Below are 21,965 nucleotides of genomic sequence, written 5' to 3' on the forward strand. Positions count from 1 at the left end.
AAAACTTTGGGTACCAGAATAATTTACAGTCCATTGTTCGCCCCTTCCCAGTGTGAATGCTATTTGGCACATTTTTTTCATAATCCCAATCCCTGTCCTTCTAGAAAATTGCAAATATTTTTGGCAAATTTATTTGCATGTGCAGTGGTCCATGTTCACAAACACATTTACATAAGAGATAAGGTTATAGGTAAATGTGGTTTAAACCAGGGAGGGTGGGGACATTGAGCTGTTTATTATACTAGTTCCCAACAAAGACGTCCAAGGGGGAGGGGGTAAAGTGGGGATTACCCCCCCCCCTCCCCCATTTAAAATTTACCCCTACCCTGGGGGTGCCGTAGGCACCCCTAACCATCTAGGATGGGGTATTTACCCACCCCAAACAATTTTGGGGGGGTTAAATAACCCCCCAAAATAAAAAATCTTTAACAAAAAAAATTTTTAATACTAAATATTTAATAAAATTTAAATTACCCCCCCCCAAAAAAAATTTTACCCCGAGGGTAAATTTTGGGGGGGTAAACAAAATTTACCCCTACCAACAGATTTCAGGAAGGGTAATTACCCCCCCCCCCTAAAGCAAATTTTACCCCCGGGGTAAAAAAATTTGCGGCACTTTTATCCCCCCCCCCCTTAAAGAAATTTTATCCCCCCCCCCAAAAAAAAAAGCTTGGACGCCCCTGGTTCCCAAAGTTAAATAATAATGTTTTTTCATTCGTTGGCTTAAAAACTTTGAAGACTTTTATGGAATCTTATTGGTTGGTTTATTAGGTTGAGTGTCCACACATTTCAACCAATAATTGTAATCTACAAAAGGGGTAATTTTGTGTATTATCATAGGGGTTGTATATCAATTCATCGGCCATTTTCTTATCCTTTTAAATTCCTGGGTTTAAAAAGGGATCTTGAGGGATAAACAGAAAAATTTATTTTCTTCCTTCCCATTTTTGATAACTGATTTACCTCTTCTATTTACCTTACCATAAGTTTTTATGCCAGATAATGAGTGAATTTGTTTGTAAAACTTTGGGTACTAGGATAAATACAGTCCAATGTACTATTCCTTCCTTTTTTCAAATTGGCTTTGGAAATATTCTTTGCCGTTTTCTGAAATTTAAAGTAGCTAAATAAGAAAAATAAATTGCATAAGAATGATTTACTTTTCCTTAACTCTCTGATTTTCGGTAAATATTTTTAAATGTAAAAATGTTCTAGAACGCAAATGCGGTTGTTGCAAATTATTACCAAAACACACACTTTCTGTCAAAGTTAGGTAACCTATTTTTAAACTATCAAAAATTAACAAATGTAAGTAGGAATTGAATTAATTTAATTTTAATGATAAAGTATCTAGGTAATGGATGTAGCAAATACTTGGATATTATGACAGGGGAAAATTGTCGTCAATTTATTTTTCTATTTCCCAAGTCATTTGTTGGTCAGTTTGTTTATCCCTTAGGAGAGGAGGGAATGGGGAAAAATGGCTGGAGCGAGAGCATTTTTATTTTAGTATTTTCTTTGTTTCATCATATTTCAGATTAAGTTTTTAACGTAAATTTTTCGTTATATTTTAGACCATTTTTGAGATAAAAGTTTTCATAATTGTAATCCCCTAACTCTGCTGATAGGCTAGTTCAAATCCATCGTATATTATTCGGTTTAGTAACAATGCTGAAAATTTTTAAGTTGAGTTTTTTTTTAAATTTTGATCTGTTTTTTTTTCAGATTCAGAACTGAAAACCTTATCTCTGCTTTTATTCTTGATGTTTTAGTAATATAAAGTGCATTATCAACATATATTTATTTTTATAAAGTCGACACGCCAAAAATAATTTATCTCTCAAAGACTTTAAAGGGTAAAGGAACAGTTTTATTGTGTGTTTCTAGTTGGTTTGACTGTCGGTTATTTTTACGCGATTGGGTATAATCTAGGTGCAAAGGTGATAGGTTCGAGTTTCTGCTCTATCAGTGTCAGAAACAACATACACATTAGGAGGGGCTATTTAGATCATCTCATAATAAAAAGATAAATTTAAGATGAAAAAAGAAAAGAAAAAAGGCTTATTTACGAATTTTGTGCAATTATTCTAAACTTGTCAATGAGTAACTTTTGGCTTGTATAGAAATCCGTCAATTATCATGATGTCATTCAGAAGAATGGTTTGATATATAAAAAATAAGATATAAAGTAGTAAGGTATATTATTCTGAAGCCCAAGATTATCTCTGAACTGATTGAGTTCTCCTTTTTTTAGCAAGCTTGACATAGGTACCGGGTTGGATTTAGGCTATTTTCATATTAGCCAGTAGGTGGTTTTCGCAATAATATATTTTTGTATATAACGTAAATTTTAAGTCTTTGACATACCCCTTGCATCCATGAAAAGCTCTTAGCATTTACTCAGTAAACATCTTCAATTGCTAGTTGCAATTTTTCAGAGACTAGATAATATCTTAGATTCTAGAAGATATTTTGCAAGAAGGCATTCTCAAAGATATTTTTATTTTTGTATCCACAAAGTTTTATTATAACGTTTTCTTATTCGATTGCCTTACAATTTTGAGGACTGTAGACAATTTTTATTGGTTGGTAAATTACATTGGCTATTAAACTATATTCTATTGTGTTTCTAATCTACATAATATTTACTATATGAATCACATTTTCAGAACATTATGAAATGTATTTTGGACAATTAACTTGTAGTTTCTATCTTACCAAGAATACAGGGATAAAACAACAGATTATAAAACATGTTATCCTCAATTTCCAACTGTAATTTTGCTTCTTATTTGTAATTTAGTATTGGGGCAATGAGAGGTATTTTTTGGGAGTTTTTACTTTTCCGATAAAGTGCCATATTGATTTTTGTTTGTAAAAATTGAAAATATGGGGAAAGGGTAGTTTTTAGTTTGATTGTATATTACTTTAGGTCAGGTTATGTTAGGTTATTTTGGGTTCTAGGCAGCCCCATTAGGTCACCACAGGTATAGAGTTGGAGGGTTAGTGAACCCACTTGGGTTAGGCATATGAAAAACTATCCACCCACTTTTTAAAAAAATTATTTAAAAACAAGGTGGGGAGTGCTCGTCAGACACTTAAAGGAAAAGCACCGATTTATTGTTTATTATTCTGCAATTGTTCTCTCCTTCCCTGAAACAGTGCTTGCTATCTGCAAGCTTGTTTATTTGTAAATAGTCAGCTACAAGAATATCTTTCTTTTCGGAATGTGACTCTTTTTCCAGTAAGGCTTCGTAACTTAGTAATATCCACTGGATTAGAACCGGCTTTAAGTAATACCTGAAAAATCATGTATCGTACCGTATTATATCCAGTTTTTCTACGAATATTAAAATAAAAATGATAATATTAAATCTAATATTTAGTTTTGTTAGCGCCTTCGGCATATTGGGACCTTCAAAACTGGTTTTAATGTTATAATTTTTCATTTTGATAACAGTGAAAAGCTGTTTATAATACGATGCGATAAATAACTGATAGTTCACTTTATGTACCGTAGCTACTTTATAACTAGTATATTTCTGTATGTCTGGCTTCAGGACTGCCGCTGTTTCAGTGTTTCGTGTTTATGGGCAATATTAATGATTTGTTTGCCATTACCTGCAAAGTTTTAAACACACTGTTGTGTTTTGGATTTTTTTAATTGCCTCAAATCTCAAATAATATTTTTTAATTGTTCGAAAAATAATTAGTTGAAAACAAATAATTATCATTTGTTGATTTAATTTTACAAAATAGAATCGCACATGCTGTCTTATTTATCTTAGTGTCGTATAAAGAGTATATTCTTTCAATTGAGTTGACACACCCCCCTATTTAAAAACATAAATCTTGGCCAATGCCTAGTACCATTTGTGTAGACAGAAGATCTTAAAAGACAGATACATAGATAGTTAACATAGAGCACTAACCCCCCTCAACTTATTTTAGAATTGAATATAAACAAAGAAAGTGTTTTTTCATATCCCTAACACTGATCCGTCGATACCTGCGGTGCCTGGGTCTTTTAAGTACCATATATAACTTACCTAACCTAACTTTTAAAAAAACTACTGTGATCTGTGCTTTAATAAACACTTGAGTGAAAATTTCTCCCTACCCTATCCCCCCGTATTCTATTTTCCAGATACGCCACTTTGTTTGTTAATTCTAAATGAAGCTGTATCTTTTTATATTCTTTATGTGGGTTTTTTGTCTGGCAGAAAATCTGCTTTTTGTAAACATCAATTCTTATATCTCTTTCTATTCACAAACATACTGACAGATTAACAGACAGACAAACAAACATGCAGACATAAAGGCACGTTTAAAAAGCGAAGCTATTATATAACTAAGGAATGTCCGTTAGTCATACAACGTATCAAAGTTAATAAATTAATTATTAAATTTGAAAATTTAAATCAGTAATTTAACGAAAATTTTATTTTCTAAGATTTATTAACTATACCTGCCTAAAATCCATATAATAAAATAACATGATTTCTGTCTGTCTGTGTTTACCGAAGGATCTCACTAACCACTGAACCGATGTGGTTCTCCTTTAAAAGGACTCTCCACAGAAAAATCAACTTTGGATTTTTGAAAATCTAACCTGATATTATTATTCTCTGTTCAATTTTAGGCATTTTTTGTTTTTGTGGCATCGCGATCGAAGCCCTTTGAAATTTTTTACCTCCTTTAAGTGAATCCTCCCGCCATTTAATTTGTGCTGCTTTAGTGATTTTTAGCTTCTATTTTTGCCGCCGTTGCCGCATTCATCGCCCTTCTCCGCCGCTACTCCGCTGTTCATCGCTTTTTAATACATGCTCCCCTCTCCCTTGTTCAGAAATTAAATGGAGGCTGGGGGTGTTGTGTATAACGACGTACGCAATGTATAGCGGAGTAGCGGCGGAGAAGGGCGATGAATGCGGCAACTGCGGCAAAAGATGGTTATATTTGGCGGAGGCGAACACAAAATGGAGGCGGCAGGATTGTCCAGTCAAGGAAGAGGATAAATCGTAGAGCGGCCGGTTGCAATGGAGCAAATGTTCTTTAGCGGCAAACATATATTGAGTGGAGGAAAGTGTAGTATATATTGTTATAGCGGCAGTACAAATAGGCGGCGGACAAAATTTTCAAAGGGCTTCGATCGCGATGCCACAAAAACAAAAAATGCCTAAAATTGAACAGAGAATAATAGTTTCAGGTTAGATTTTCAAAAATCCAAAGTTGATTTTTCTGTGGAGAGTCCTTTTAAAGGATAGCTTCTAATATGCCCTGGAAAGGTTTATAACTATTTTGGGGGAGGGTACCACCATCCTCCCAAATGAAATCGCCCTTAGAAAAATATTTTGTTTGAAATTTTTCTTTTTAAAACAACAATTTAAACTTAGATCGAAATCTCACCCCTCAAGGTCCCACATAGGCCTCTAGGGGCTAACCACTGCAGCGCGCTAGTATAAATGAAGTTATTTTTCGATTTTTGGTGCTTTATTGTTATTATGCCACCTAAGGACTATTTGTTCTTGTTGAAGATACTGTTAAAAGATATATTAATTATCTCGACTCAAAGGCTAGGCCATTTTAGATGATAAAAGATTTATACATCTTTTATTGAATTTGAATAATAGTGCTTTATCACTTCTGATACATCTATCTATGATTCTATACATTATCAGAAACGCTAATTATAATTGTATACAACCAAAGTACAAAATAGCCCCTTTTTAAAAACTTTATTCTCTTAACACACTCAAATTAGCAAAATAATAAAAAACAAAGATACATATATGTTATATGAAAAAAAGTTCATGGAAAGAAAACGAAGTAGTGGTTTTCGTCGTATTTTCACAGTAGCCTTTCTCCTATTTATAGCCCCTGTGGGGGGATCTAACGCTGCGGGGCAATCATTGACATTTACCTAACCTAACCTAAAATAACTTTGTTTTCTTTCCATTATACAAAATTAATTCTTATAGTTTCATATCCATTTCATTTGTAGGATTGATGTTTTTTATCATGGTTAGCAAAACCAAAGTGAAAATTTAGAAGCTTTACAAAGTGTCTCAAAAAATCAGCTATGTGACGTCTTAAGAATAAGTGATTATCCACCTCTTTTAGGGGATTTTCTTTCCCACTTCTCCTCTCATCCCTTACTTTTATGACGTCACATGGCTGATTTTTAGAAACTTTGTAAAGCTTTGAAAATTTACATGAAATTTGTCCTTTAAAAATTATTTGCAGATGACATATCCCTGAGTCTTAAATTTGCGTAGTGCATGAAATTAGCAACAATACCATATTTGTGCAAATAAGGACAGGAAAGGTGGGGACGATGGAGTGTCAAGTATACTGAGCTGGATCTTTAAATCATTTTAGTTGTGAGCCAGATCGGGGTGAGCCAACTTTCCACCAATGAGAGCACAGCATTTTATGAAATTCCGCGCTGTGATTGGCTGAAATTCGGCTCACCCCGATCTGGCTCACCACTAAAATGATTTAAAGATCCAGCTCTGGTTTATATGGTTTATAAACACGTTCCCTAATTTGTTGAATATGAAGTTAATACTTTGGGATTGTTATTAGATCTAGATTTAGCTTTATACAAACTAACAGTGACGAGAACTAACCACCAAAAATGTAATTTACTCCTCAACTCCTACGTCAATAATTTTTAGCCAGTTTCTTATTACTGAAGATCCCTGCACTAAGGATCATCTTGAAGCATACTAATTACTTGCAGTGATGACCAAAAATTGACATTGGTGTTTTTTTTACATTCTGTAATTTTTCTATGTTACAATAAAATATTTTGTTTTATTTTTTGTTTGTGAGAAATTTACATATTTAATAAAACTGTTATTACAATCTTAAAAAAGAAAACGCTTGATATTCGTTTTATTTACTAAGTATATTTGCGATTACTTTTATTTAATAGATTTTTCCAATTTTTAACATTTACAAAAGGGCCTGCTTTATTGCTTCAAGATCCATGTCAGATCTATATAGGAAATAAATGTCTATAAACGAGCTCAAGTTTTCCAAGGAATAAATGTATAAAACTCATAGTGCTCCAATAATCCATAATAAACTCTCATTGCCCAGAACAATAAAACCCAATATTTTACTTTATTAAGAATAAATAAATTTTTTTTATTTCATCTTGCTATTTACATAATATTGGGTTATTTTATTACTATTCTTAAAAAAGAAAATTTAAATTCATAATGTAGTAAATTTAAGAAAACTTAGTTTTAAAATGAGTTGATTCTAGCGCCCCTCCCTAATGTGTCCAAATTTTGAAACAAAAATTAAAAACATTTTAACCCTTTCCTGACGGTTATAAAAAATATATATTGGAAAATAAATTCCGTAATTTAAATTGCATTTTTGAAAGAATGAAAATGGCTTTATTATAAATACGTATTTCAAGATTAAATTAAGAAATCAAAAGAAAATGGAAGAAAAATCAAGTTAGAGAGAGGTTTTTTTTTAAAAACAAGAAAACGCTAAGGCAGAATGTTAATACGTTCATAGTATCAAAGGCTTTTATTATAAAATAAATAACTAAAATCAGCCGAACAGAAATTCTAACGTAAGTAGTTGAACTTGAAGTAATCTTTATGTGTAAGTTAATATATTTATCTCTTTCTATTCTAAATGCATAAGAATATTTTAAACTAGCGGATGTGTACCTAGCATCCAGGGGCTCTCAATTAAAAATTAAAGAAAAAGCAAGTTAGAGAGAGGTTTTTTTTTAAAAACAAGAAAACGCTAAGGCAGAATGTTAAACTGTTTTTAACCTATTTTTTTATCATATATCAAAAATATACTATGACACCAGTAGAATCAGACTGCAGAGCCCAAATTTGAATTAAGTCCCCAATAAACTTTTTTTGGGGGATTTAAAAATCAATTTTATATGTTGCTGTGATCATTTTGATGGAAGCAAAAGCATTTTTTAGTTTAGGGTTAAATTGTTTCTTACAGAACAATTTGATGTGATTCAGATTATATCAATACAATAATAAAAACTCTACTCTGTTCGATGCAATTAATTTTTTTCTAAAACAATAATTTATAAAGAAGAAATTTAACATTAAAATAAAACATATTATTCTGAAGTCTGAACCAATTAGAAGCCTTGTTTCATTTCAGTTTTTTACAATTCAAAAAAGAGTGTTTTCACAAAGTGACTTATTTCCAATGTAGTTAAATAATTTTTATTTAATTAAAATGAAAAGAATGAAAACTATACACATAAAAAATACATGCTTTTTAAAAATATTTAAAAAAATAAGTTTGAATAATCTTATATTTTATCATATTTGTATATGTGACAAAAACAAATTTGTTGTATTGCGTAAACGTTTGTTGTCATCTTTCACTATTTAACCCTTTACAGCCAATTTTTTTGTGTTTTAAATAAGTGATGGAAAACAAGCACGATAAAGTTAATTCATTGATATATTGTAAAGAATTAAGTTTTTAATGAATTAATTTAGATGAAATCAAAAGGCCTAATTTTACTCTATACCAGAATACTATATATATGAAGCAAAACACTCTAAAAGCTACGAATTTTACCCAAATAAAAAAAGACCTTTTGCTCTGATCAAAAATGACCACAGCAACAGTAAAATTAATTTTTAAATCCGCTCAAAAAAGTTTATTGGGGACTTAATTCAAATTTAGGCTCTGCAGTTTAATTCTACTGGTGTCATAGTATATTTTTGATATGTGTTTTAAAAATAGGTTAAAAACAGTTTAATACGTTCATAGTATCAAAGGCTTTTATTATAAAATAAATAACTAAAATCAGCCGAACAGAAATTCTAACGTAAGTAGTTGAACTTGAAGTAATCTTTATGTGTAAGTTAATATATTTATCTCTTTCTATTCTAAATGCATAAGAATATTTTAAACTAGCGGATGTGTACCTAGCATCCAGGGGCTCTCAATTAAAAATTAAAGAAAAAGCAAGTTAGAGAGAGGTTTTTTTTTAAAAACAAGAAAACGCTAAGGCAGAATGTCAATACGTTCATAGTATCAAAGGCTTTTATTATAAAATAAATAACTAAAATCAGCCAAACAGAAATTCTAACGTAAGTAGTTGAACTTGAAGTAATCTTTATGTGTAAGTTAATATATTTATCTCTTTCTATTCTAAATGCATAAGAATATTTTAAACTAGCGGATGTGTACCTAGCATCCAGGGGCTCTCAATTAAAAGGGGCAGAAACAGGCTAGAAAAAATAGCTCAAAACCATCTGAAAATGAAATAGCCTAATACCATCATGGGACCTATTTAAAGCTTACCTTATATAGAGAACCCAATTGCTTCAGTATTTATTGAGATCTTAACCTTCATAAAAAAGGGGAAAAACATATTTTTGCAGACAGACTGACGGGCCAATTAGGATGCAGAGTAGATGCTCATCACCCTGTAAAATTTTACCAGGGAAAAATTCATCTTTCTATCAATCAAATGACAATCAGAGCATTACCGATAGACTGACAGACCAGGTAAATTATATAAAGGATGCTTATTTGTAAAGGAGAACCATATCGATTCTGCGTTTATAGAGATCTTTTAGTACAGACAGACACTCACACACACCGAGATCCTTTTACTTTATTTTAAGGACTATAGGCTAGACTTCTATTTTCAATAGAAGAAAAGGCACATTTCCCTACAGAAATTGATGTCATCTGGAGGGTTATAGACAGACTAACCGACTAAATAAGGTAGAGAGTAGATATTCATCTATCAGGAAAATCTTCTCTAGAAAAAATCAGAAGTGATCGTCTATCTAATTTAGAATTTGATTAATAAAAGTTTTACATTTTAAATTTAATGCCTTGCAGGTTATTTCCGACAGGCTGACGGAATAAGTAAATCACATATTGGATGCTTAAAGGTGTAGGGTATATTCTCAAAAATTAAAACTGTCTATCTTTAATAGATGGTGAATTATGTTTTACCCTCAGACGGACATTTCTAATTAAAGAGGGGCTTCGCGTAATAAATATTATATTTAATAAAAAAGCAAGGTCAGCCAAAGTGAGGATTAGGGTGCTTTCCCATATCGAGTGCATATCGAGCATTGAAAATACACTTCCATATTTTATAAATAAATTGTAAATTAGAAGGGATAGTTTTTTTTTGCATAAGCCTAACTCCTGCAGGGGGCCCAAACCCACCAAGGTTTACGTTTGATGTGCCCTTACTCTTGATACGATATTAATTATAGAACATATAGAATTTCTTAGAAATTTTAAAGCTAAACAAGGATGACATCATTTATAAGTCCTTAGTAAAGCTAATAAACATGGAAATCTTTACAATATAATATATATAATATCTTTGATAGTAGATGCATATCAAAGCATTCCAACAGACGGACGGACAAAGTAAGTTCATCAGTATGGGGATGTTTTTAATTCCAGCCATTGATCTTTTATAACTGAAGAGAAATTCACGTTTACTTCTTTACGGTTTCTTTCAGACAAACAGACATACATTTCAATTAGAGTACCAAGAAACATATGATAATATCCATAAACTTTGTGAAGTTCATAAAAATCTAATAAAATAGACGGACAATATGGTTAAAACATTAGATGTCAATAGAAATATATACAGTAAACCATAAAATACCATAAAATCTAATTACTAAAACTTTAGCATAATGAACGGACTGACTGACAAAGTTAACTAAATATATATGATGCTTTTTAGTCAGCGAAATCCTCACAGAAAAATTTGCTTTTCATTTTTAATTTTAAGTAAATCATAATTCTGATTTTGTACCAGACAGACATACAAAGTTCAAGTAAGATTTTCTGCTAAAATATTTTTTAGTAGAGAAGCTACTCTATAATTCATAATATAACAATTTTTCCTAATAACTCGGACCCTAAGGCGGCCTGATGCCGCTTCGTCATATCTTAATAATTGCATTAGCCTTCTACCTTTCCTTTAATATTCTCAAGAGCATTACAGACCAGCGAACAACGTGAGCTGTAGGCTAGTTGTCATATATGTATAACATCTATTCGTAATCTTTAATAAAAAATATTCAATTTGAACCATATAACATCGGTTTTTTATCTTATATTATTGTAAATCTAAGAAAACAAATTGAAGATAATATTAGTTTCTTTTCTTGATCATTCTTATCGACTGCTAAAGCCAAAATTAATATCTTATCATTCAAATAAACATAGATAAAATTAGGACATCTTTAAAAAATATATTCTTTAATTTTATTTCAAATCTTCTTTATATTTCACTAATATTATCTTATTCGTTGGCTTCAAAACTGTAGACACTTTTTTTAGATTATGATAGGTTGGTTCCAAAAAGGTAAGGTTCAAACTTATATACCAATAATTTTAATCACAAAAGGCGTAAATTTTTTTACCATCAGGCGACATATCTACTGTCGTTCATTGTCTTTCATCTTAAGATAGTTTGTTTCTTAATTAGGAGCTTTGCTGTTAAATATGAAGTTATTCTCAGGGATCTAAAGGGATAAGACAATGGTCGATAAATTTATGTACATTCCCAATGATGATGCACAGAATTATCCCTTCTGTAGATTACAATTATTAGTTGAAATATCTGGACACTCAGCTAAATGAAACAATCAATTAAAATGCAATAGAAGTCCCCAAAGTTTTTAAACCAACGAATAAGAAAATGTTATCATAAGACTTGGAGATAAGTGTAAAAAACAGCTAAATGTCTCATTCCTCACTATGTAATTCTTGTGTTTAGGTATGCTCTAACACTGGTTGAAAACGAGGTCCAGAATGATGAAGATGTTTCAAGAGAAGTGTTCTTCAATGTTATTCTACCTGAAACTGCCTTCATTTCTAAGTAAGTCTTATATATTCTTTTATATAAAGTAGTAAGTTTTTTTTTGTCTGAAACTTAAGTTATCGGTATTTACTGAATCGATTCAGGTCTTCTTTATTATGAAATCTTCTCATAAATCTCGGGATGGTTTTAGATTATTTAAGATAAGCCTTCGGACGGATATAGAGATTTCTTGTGAATATTTCTCTTTCTTGCAAGCATCTACTATAGCATCTAACTCACTTTAAGTCTTACAAAAATTCCGCAGCCATCATTAACGGCATCGAGTAAGCTTAGCGGTATGGATTAAGAATCCTCAACACTAACCATCAGCCAGCAAATTTTATGTTATGCTCAGTCGCAGCTTCCCCCTGTCTTACTCATCATCAGCCACTAAGTTTAATTTCAGCTACTTTGCAGCTGCCGAGCCCTGACATTTCTTTTAAAAAACGTATTAGTAGATCCATTTTCGCTACTCTGTTAAACTTTGCAAATAAAAGAGATCATTAATCGTGTGATCAATTGAACCCACTTTATTTAAGAACAAATGGAATCTAAGATAAGTTAAACTCTGTTATCCATACTTTGTATCATTGTATCTTTAATGTTTTCGTCCGAGTTCAAAATTTTTGTGGATAAATTTATCAAAATTAAAAAGGATTTTTTGAGGTTATAGATGAAAGGACAAGTAGCTCTATTACCAATTTTCACATATGTTTAATTTTCTCAACTGCTATTGAAGATAGATCGCTGATTTAAGACGAATAGGATACTATAACAGAATATCTAAAATATAATACAAAATTTGAAAAGCTTTCAAAATTGCTAATATCAAAGATTTAAGAAGTATGTTAAGAGAATGATCTTTGGTTCAACTGGGGAGCGAAAAAGATATTTTATTGAATGATAGTAAAAACTTAGTCTAGATTTTCAGACAAATGCACCTGATAAATTGTCTGGGCGAAAAATAGCAGGGAGGGGATATTAGACTGTAAAATAAACTGGTACCTAACAGATTATTAAACTTACCAATCAATTGTTGGCTTAACAAGTTAAAACATTCATTAATTGGTAAACAATATATTTGTGTCCAAACTGTTAACTAATGATTTTAATCAAAAAAACAGGATTTAAAGATGTGAATTAATATACTGTTTATTTTCTCATCTCTTAGGATCCCTGGCAGATGCAGACAATAAATAGATAGGAAATAGTGCTCAATTTCTCTTGCAATATCAGTATTTTTATACTGACCTGTATTTGAAACAATTTTTCTTTTCATTTTGAAGAAGAAAAACTTTATTGATCTCTTTTGAAAACAAGGATGACAACAATTAGAGGGATTATTTCCAATATGTTTATCTGTTTGTCTCTTCTTAGTGACTTTACATTTTTAATAGGGAGAAATACAGGGATCTGATGGGATAAGACAATGGCCGATAAATTAATGTGCATTCTCAATGATGATACACAAAAGTATCCACTCTTCAGATTACAAGTAATGGTTTAAACGTTTGCACACTCATCTTCATAAATTATGTAAAAACTTTGGGGACTAGTGTTATAAACAGCCAAATGTCCCCTCACTTATGGGATGAATAGCGGATAAAATCATTTCAAAAATAATTTTTAACAATCTGAAGCTATCCCCAAGGAGCAAGTGGAATGGAGAACTCAATCGGTTTAGCAAGATCTTGAAGAAGATAAAACACAGAAAATCTTACTACTTTACATAGTATGATTTTTGTAATCCCACATGTTCTACTTTTCTAGGTTTGCATTAGAGATAGATGGAAAGGTTTATCTTGCTGAAATACAAGAAAAAGAGGAAGCACGGAAAACCTATAAAGAGGCGAAAGAGCAAGGGAAATCTGCAGGTTAGCTTTTTAACTTGCAAGAAGTGTTCTATAAATCTTAGAATCTGGAATTTCAAACTTAAATTTTGTTGTGCCTTTAACTCTAAGTTAACAAACTGCTAAAAAAAATATTTTCATTTGAAGGTTTCTAAGTTTAAGTTTTGTTTGTTGTATATTACTTTAGGTCAGGTTAGGTTGGGTTATATTTGGTACAGGATAGCCCAACATGGTTAGGACTTTTTAAATTAGGGGATATTCAGTGCTTACCAAGCACTTTTTATGAAAGCAACGATTATTTTTAGATTTTATTTAGGTCATGTTGGTATGACTGCAAGGCATAGTAACAGCTTTAAAGTTTCGGTCAACACAGAACCTCAAGCAATAGTCAGGTATTAATTACATGTGTTATGGTTTGGTTATTAAGTAACTGTTTCTACAGTGGGAGTAATTTTGTGTATCAAAATTGGGGATGCATATCAATTTATATCATTGTCTAATCCCTTTAGATCTCTGAGGTTGACCTACCCACACATTAATCATGAGAAGGATTCCTCTAAAGCGAAATGTTAATTATATAATATATATTAATTTATAATATATATAATTTTAGATTTTACTTGTTATATGAAGAATTATTAAGAAGAAAGAATGAAATCTACAGTTACATCATAAATATAAAGTAAGTTTGATTTCATTTTAGATTGGACAATTTTTTCAAATCTAAACTGTTCTTTTAAAACAATCAAACCATCTAAAACCATCGTTTAAAATGTATTGCTATTCTGATGAAGATTATACATTTGCTTTGATTTCCAGATAATATTTCACAGAAGGCTTAAGAGCGATAGGACAGTTCTAGCAAATTTAGAATTTAGATATTTACACGTCGAAACACTTTTTGTTAAGTCCTCATCAGAAGCTGTCCGACTACCAAGTAGAAGTTAATATTATGGAACAGAATAAGCTTACAAGGTATGTCTATCTATCCATCTTTATATACATATACATATATATTTATCTATGTCTATATCTGTATATTATCCATCCATCTTTCTATACAACAAAACAAATTTACTATCTATACATATAAATCAATATATCTAACATTCTCTTTCTCTGGATGACTTACTGTTCTGCTATCCATCTATCACTCTACCCTTCTATTTATATATATACTAGCGGCTTCGCCCCTAGCCTCTAGTAGCTTTGCCCAAGAGGTAATTTAAAAAAATTAAGTACCTCTGGAGATGCCCTCACTATTTTCAAATAATTTTAAAAAATTGGGGGGGGGATTTTTTCATATTTTGGGGGGGTTTGGGGTGTCCCAACCCTCAAGAAAATAGCGTAAAACCACCACAGGACCAGTAGGTATATTCCCTGAAGAGTAGAATCCGATCGGTTCAGTAGTTACCGAGATCTTAAGGGACGGACGGACAGACATCAAGCTACTTTGTATTATTGGTGTATTGTATACTACCAAATAAATAGTGGTGGTTTCCTTCATAGTGCTGTCGAGCACTGACCCCCCTGCCCTTATTTTTGAAATATATTGAAAAAAAAGAAGGGTAGTTTTTTCTTATGCATTGCCCCAGCGGGTGCCCAAACACTCCCTACACCCTTGATGCAATAACCCTGCCCAGTACCCAATGTAATCCCCCCAAAGAAGTTGAAAGAATGACATTCAAATTAAACTTGAAATTATATCAGATCAAAATGAAGGAATACCAGTATGCTTATAAAAGATCATAGTTTACAAACCATTTTGTATGATAGGTTTACAAATGTGAAGATAGTCCTAACTTTAAACTTCATGAAATAAAATTTTAGATTAACAGTGCCAGAGCTGAAAAAGCATTTTATGGGCGTTGAACCAACATCTGAACCAGGTATTACAACCAAAAGCAACCATATTGGTTAAAATCTTTGAGATAGTTTCCATAGAACTATATATATGGCAGGGGGAGGGGGTGTACTTGAGAAATAAAATGTAAAAGAAGTTTGGGGGGGGGGGAGATTTTTTCTAAAAGGTGATTTCTCCCGAGAAGGTGGAGGAAAACTTTCAACTTCCCAATAAAGTTTTTACTAGGATCATCAGGGGGACGGTGAAAAATGCGCTACCTTTTATCTAATCTCTACATTTATGGCTTTTAAGTTTATGTTTTATTTCAGTGCAACTAACTGATGCTGTTATCAAATTAAGGTGAATTTTTCTTTACTTTACAAAATGGATACGTTTTTTTTCAAATATTACTGTATTTCAGTTAGTTGTTCTTGTAGAATCTAAAATAATATTTGCATGATTTTTAACTTTTTTTGAAAATGATTATTGTCAGTATTTGTATCTATAATACAAAGTAGTTTTTTGTCTCTCCGTACGTCCGTCTGAAGCTTAAGATATCGGTAACCACTGAACCGATTGGATTCTACTCTTCAGGGAATATATCTACTGGTCCTGGTCTTGGGACACAGCCCCACAGGCTAGGGGCGAATCCGCTAGTAAAGTAATAAAGAAAAATTAAAATAGATTAAGTAATTTTTAACTGAGCTGGATCTTTAAATCATTTTAATGGTGATTTAGATCGGGTTGCGCTGAATTTCAGCCAATCACAGCGCGGCATTTTTAAAATGCCGCGCTGTGATTGGCTGAAATTTGGCGCACCCCGATCTGGTTCACCACTAAAATGATTTAAAGATCCAGCTCTGATGAAATAATCAACTTTTTCAGTACTGACGCTCTGAGTGCAAGTGTAGAGTATGCCCCCAATCTTTACAAATTAATGGAAAAGGTAAAATTTAATTTATCTTAACTGTTTATTTTTTCTATTTTATATCTAACTATCCATAAAATTTTTTTATTGATGCCTATATATATAATAGACAGTTAATTAAAGGTTAGAGCTCCGTAAGGCTAGAGACTCCATTATGGGCTAGAAATCTATTTAATCATAGAAAAAATAATGGTTGGGGTTTGGCTTTCCATAAAAGATTTATTTGAAATTTTGAATTCACCATTTGAATCTTATTCTATAAATAGATCTGATTATTAATACTATTTAGAATAGCTCTATCGAAATCAAACTTATATTTAGGTAAAAGACGGCCCATTACAGTTTGTGGTTGAATATGAAATAGAAAGACCTGATATAGGTGGTGAACTTCAACTTTATGATGTAAGATTTTAATTACCAGAATCAAATATACATACTTGACTTTTTCTAAAAATCTATCCATTTTCTGTTATTTAAATTGATATTATATTAGAAGGGTACAGGAGGGTTATGTAATAGGTGTCAACCGTTCTGATAGAATTAAGGAGGGTGGACCCCTATAATCCCTCTAAACCATATTTGATATTCCACCTTAAAAAAAACCAAGAGAGATGTCATTTTAAAAGAGTAGCACCCTAGTTAAAGTTAAGGGTGAGGGTAGAATTTTGTTTGCCTTATATTATATTAAATGTGTGAGAGGGGGTGCTTTTTCCACTACCTCTACCAATAAAATAACACCCCTCTTGTTTTCTGTATGACATCTTTCTATACCCCAGATCACTTGATTTTGGTTTAGGGAGGGGGGTGTCAAGATACCCACCTTGCAAAAGTCTGTGAACGCCACTGCACTGCACATAGGGGCAACAAGGGGCATCAATTCACCACCCCCAAATCAAGTTTTAAACATTCTATGAGTATTATCATACCCAATGTACATCAGATTTCAAAGGAATCGTTAAAATACGCTTTTTAAGTAAGCATTCTAATGCATGGAAGTCAAGAAATGCAAAAATTTTCTTACAGAAAAAGGCATACTTTTTGTATTTCACCAACAATTTTAAAAGTATTATAAAATCTCTTAGAATTAACGTAATTAGACAAAATAACTTTTGATGAGTCATGCATTACATATATTTTGACAGTATAAAAGAAAAAAACACAAATTGAAGAAATTAGTCCTAAATAATTCTAGTTGAAGTCAAGATTTTAGTTTATTTTTGTTTGTTTTAAAATCAACATTTAAGTAGACAGTATCAGGAAACATGTTTTCACCGGGTGCCACCGGCTAAAAAAGCGATATTTGATTACCAAAAGACATATTATAATCGCCAGTACTGGTTTCATTTACCCCCCCGCGCCCCCGTAGGGGTTTTTAGCCTGTTTTCTGAAGGTGGGTGCACAAAAACTTTGTAAGAAAATGCTTTTAAAGGCGCTTTTAAAGTCAAAATTTAAGAACATAGTTGTTTTATTTCATTAAATCCCTGCTTTATTTTACCTCTAAAGTATATGGTTTTTTTCAAGTTTGATATTGCTGCGCTAATTTATTAGATAATTCTTCCTGTCAATATTGTAAGAACCCGAAATTAGAATCTTAAAAAGGGATATATAATTACTTGCATGTTGCACCATATTTTCTCCAACTAAAATGAAATGGTCTTTCCAGCATGCTAATATAACAATATCCCCTCCCCTCATACTGGACGTAAGAACTGACCAATAAATGAGGACTAAATTAGCAACCTAAATTGACAACAAAATTTACCCAGTTATAATATCCACGTATATTATGTCTATTATTTTATAGTGTTTAAATAAATTGGAAACACTATAAAAGCTATTCAGTATGTAATTTATTACTAGATTTAAGCATTTGCTCTTTAATTGTCCATATTCGCAATTTATCACAGTAGATTTTTTGTGCTTCGTTACTTATGAATTGTATCATCTTTATTGTTTTCCTTAGAGGTTGAGACAGATAGATAGTTGGATGATGGATAGATGGATAGATATCTGGATTGATAGATGGATAAATAGATGGATAGATAGATTGATATATAAATGAATAGATAGATGGATAGATAGATAGATGGATTTTGCAATTTACCACACTATATAGATGGATAGATATCTGATTGTGACAGACTTTATTTATTCAGACTTTGAACTAATGATAATAATGAATATTTGTAAGTTCTATTGCACTAAATCAACACCTCTTTATGTTCGAAGTTTTAATGTAACTAATTAATCGTTTCTAAGGATTATTACCATTATCAATGATCTAAAGGGATAAGACAAAGGTCAATATAATTGATGTACATTCCCAATTATAAAACACAAAATTACTGCTTGTGTAGATAAAAATTAGTAGTCAAAACATTTTAACACACAACTGTAAATCTTTGGCGACTAGTGTTATAAACAGCCAAATGTCCCAAAGGTTAAGTTAATATCCAAATAACGTGGTGTTCTTATAATTAATAGAAATTGGAATTGTTATGTGTCTGTCTATTGGTAATGCTTTGTTTTTAAATTATGTAATTACTTGGTCTTCATTTTAAAATCTGCAGTTTTATTCAGGAAGGGAGGGGACATTGGGCTGTTTATTACACTAGTCCCCAAAGTTTCAAAATAAAATTTTTATATTTTTTGGCCTAAAAACTTTAGGAAGTTTTATTGATTTTTTATTGCTTGGTTCATTAAGTAGAGTGTTGAAATATTTTAATCACTAATTGTCATCTACAGAAATCAATTTCGTAATATAATTTGATGTATCAATATTATGTAGGTATATACAATATACAATGATACATATATTAATCGGTCATTGTTTTGTCCCTTAGATCCCTGTTTGTTAATTAACCCTTAACAGTTGGGCCCCTTGTTGCACATTTATCAGTCGGGGATTCTTTTTGCAGGTCCCCTGATTGATAATGAATTTCCGACTATAAGTGATTCAAAGTCAATTTTCGCTTACTTCGCTCTTTTATTTAACAACCTTTGTTTTTAGGTCCTTTTTTACTTAAAAATTTCAAATAGCTGTTATTTTCTTTTTTTTGAAGCTACAAGTACAATGTTTATCTTTATGTAAATTTTATATTATAAATCTCAAAACATAAATTTTGGCGGCCGCAGCTGTACTTGTGCGTGTGGACAGAAAATACACTCTCTCTTACAATAAACATTACTATTTAATATTAGACATATTTTTTAGGCTTAATTTAGATATTTGAAAATTTGAAAAATCTCTGAATTAAAAAACAAAAATATTTCAAATTTAATTGTGGGTACCCCACTCGGTCTTTTTTTTTAAGAATGACATTCGCATTTACCCCATTTAATGTTCCAAAAAAATGGGAAAAACAAGGGAGCAATTGAGTGTTCCAAAGGAGTGTTCCAAAGTTCAGTGGGGTAAGTTTTTTTAAGAACCCACCTCTGGAGGATCAGGACCTTCAAGATCATACCTGGAACCTAAAATTGACTTGAATACCTATATTTTACATAAGGGTTTACTACTAGATGATATTCTAGTAAGATAAAAGGCTTTGTTTAAGTCAGAAAAAATGTTTTGCTTTTTATCTGGATAAACCTGTCAGGTTTGCTGGCATGCAGTGCCCGCCAGGCTGGAGATATTCAAAAAATTCCAACTCTCAATTATGTGGCATAGCCATAGTTAAGAAGTCACTCATTTATAGCCCTCTATCTTTCACACACAGAAAATATGATAGAAAAAACGGAGGGGAGAAGGGGGGGGGGGAAATGACCCCCTCCCCCTAACCGTTAAGGTTTAATATACACAAACAGTAAACAAGAATCATAATTTCATTATAAATATAGATTTTAGTTTATTAAAATTGATGTCAATCATGCCTACATTTATAATGGATTTATCATCACTGAACAAACTTGTAGCTGACTAAAATAAGGATTTCCCATCCACCCCCTTTACACCATCCCCTCCCCTTCTACCGAAATGAATTCCCAGGCCCCAACAACCCCTAGTTTGACACTTTGAACACTAAAATCGGACTACAATTGACATAGATACACTTTAAAGGGCCCAAAAAGCTAGTGATAGAGTAGCTGCGCTACTGAAATTTTTTTGTATTGCTCTGATAAGTTGAGAAATGCATTCCCTGACCTCAAACATTCTAATTTGACATTTTGAACACGAAATTCGGGCTCTAAATAATTAAATCCCCTTTTTGGCTGATATGCCCCAATGTGCACTGTATTAAACCATATAAATTAAAATATTATTATTCTTTGTAATTCGTAATACTTATATCTGTTCATGTGCATTTTTTAGAGCGAAGCTTTTCTATAATTAGGGTAGGTCCGTTCGTACATCTGGAACTGTTAGCTCTTTTCATTAATTTAAACATGTTAAAATTGTTCTAACGATTTTAAACTCTGCATCAAGATTCCTATAACAGTAAGGTACGATTTAGAAGGCGTAGCAATTCTATAATCGCTACCAGAATGTCTATACGTCCATTTTAAACTTAAATATCTATATTATCTTTATTCAGTTCTGACACTCCACAATGTTCGTTTGTTCTACCATTTCATAGATTTGCTTTTATGGTTGTTGACATCCTTGTTTAATAAATAGCCAGGAGACAGCTATCAGACAGCTATGCAAACAATATTAAACAAAGGATCAGCAAAATATTTTTGTTTGCAAAAAAACTGCAATAAAATCAAAATTAAATTTTCTGTGTAGGTAGTTTCATCAGAGAGGGAGGGGACATTGTACTGAAAATTCAAACAAATTTTCTTATTCGTTGTTTTAACAAATTTAATGACTTATCTTGATTGGGTGGTAAAAACTTGCACAAATGTTTTTAACCTACATAAAAGTATATTTCATGATTTTACATATCATTGTTAGAGGTGTATATTAATTTATTATCCATTTCTTATACCTTAAAAACCTCAGTTTTATAATATTGTAAATAAGCTGATTATAAAAAAAAACTTTTCATATTATATGATGTGATTACCAAATCTAAAAAAAATATGTTAGTTTTCACCCTCAGAAAAGTTGTTTGCAAAAAATATATAGAATTTGATAATTGTTTAATTATTCAGGGTTATTTTGTGCATTTTGTTGCTCCAAGTAATCTACCCCCAATTCCGAAACATGTAGTGTTTGTTCTTGATACCTCGGGCAGGTAAACAAACGTAGATTTATAGATTTTTTACTTATGATTAGATAGAAATATATAATTGTGCTTACCATAAAAATCTATTTATGAACCACTGGAAAGAATTCTTATTATTTTCAATTTTGGGCACTTCTTTTTATCTAACCTTACCCCCCCCCCCCCCCAAAAAAAACCCCCCCCCCATAAAATTCCGGCCATTTTCTTCAGAATGTTAGTTTAAGATTTTGAGAAAAAGAAAATAATTAGATAGAACAATATAAAGACAGAGTTTCCAAGAACAATCATATTTTAGATCATCGTCGTAGCA

At 31.6% G+C, this 21,965-nt stretch overlaps 1 protein-coding gene across 2 annotated transcripts in view; it reads left to right on the forward strand.

Moving 5' to 3' along the window:
• The window catches only part of LOC145328692 (inter-alpha-trypsin inhibitor heavy chain H4-like), a 77,153-nt gene that overhangs the window by 13,570 nt on the left and 41,618 nt on the right, over positions 1–21,965 (forward strand). For both annotated transcript variants that reach the window (XM_080172487.1, XM_080172486.1), the window contains exons 5-14: positions 11,783–11,884; positions 13,637–13,740; positions 14,033–14,108; positions 14,330–14,398; positions 14,626–14,691; positions 15,547–15,605; positions 15,889–15,919; positions 16,445–16,505; positions 16,809–16,889; positions 21,582–21,664. In XM_080172487.1, the coding sequence (XP_080028613.1) occupies positions 11,783–11,884; positions 13,637–13,740; positions 14,033–14,108; positions 14,330–14,398; positions 14,626–14,691; positions 15,547–15,605; positions 15,889–15,919; positions 16,445–16,505; positions 16,809–16,889; positions 21,582–21,664 (732 nt within the window). The remainder of the gene's footprint in view (positions 1–11,782; positions 11,885–13,636; positions 13,741–14,032; positions 14,109–14,329; positions 14,399–14,625; positions 14,692–15,546; positions 15,606–15,888; positions 15,920–16,444; positions 16,506–16,808; positions 16,890–21,581; positions 21,665–21,965) is intronic.

Source organism: Acartia tonsa, chromosome 9 (assembly GCF_053477335.1).
Source record: "Acartia tonsa isolate MP-2025a chromosome 9, ASM5347733v1, whole genome shotgun sequence".
In the NCBI taxonomy this organism is placed as follows: domain Eukaryota; kingdom Metazoa; phylum Arthropoda; class Copepoda; order Calanoida; family Acartiidae; genus Acartia; species Acartia tonsa.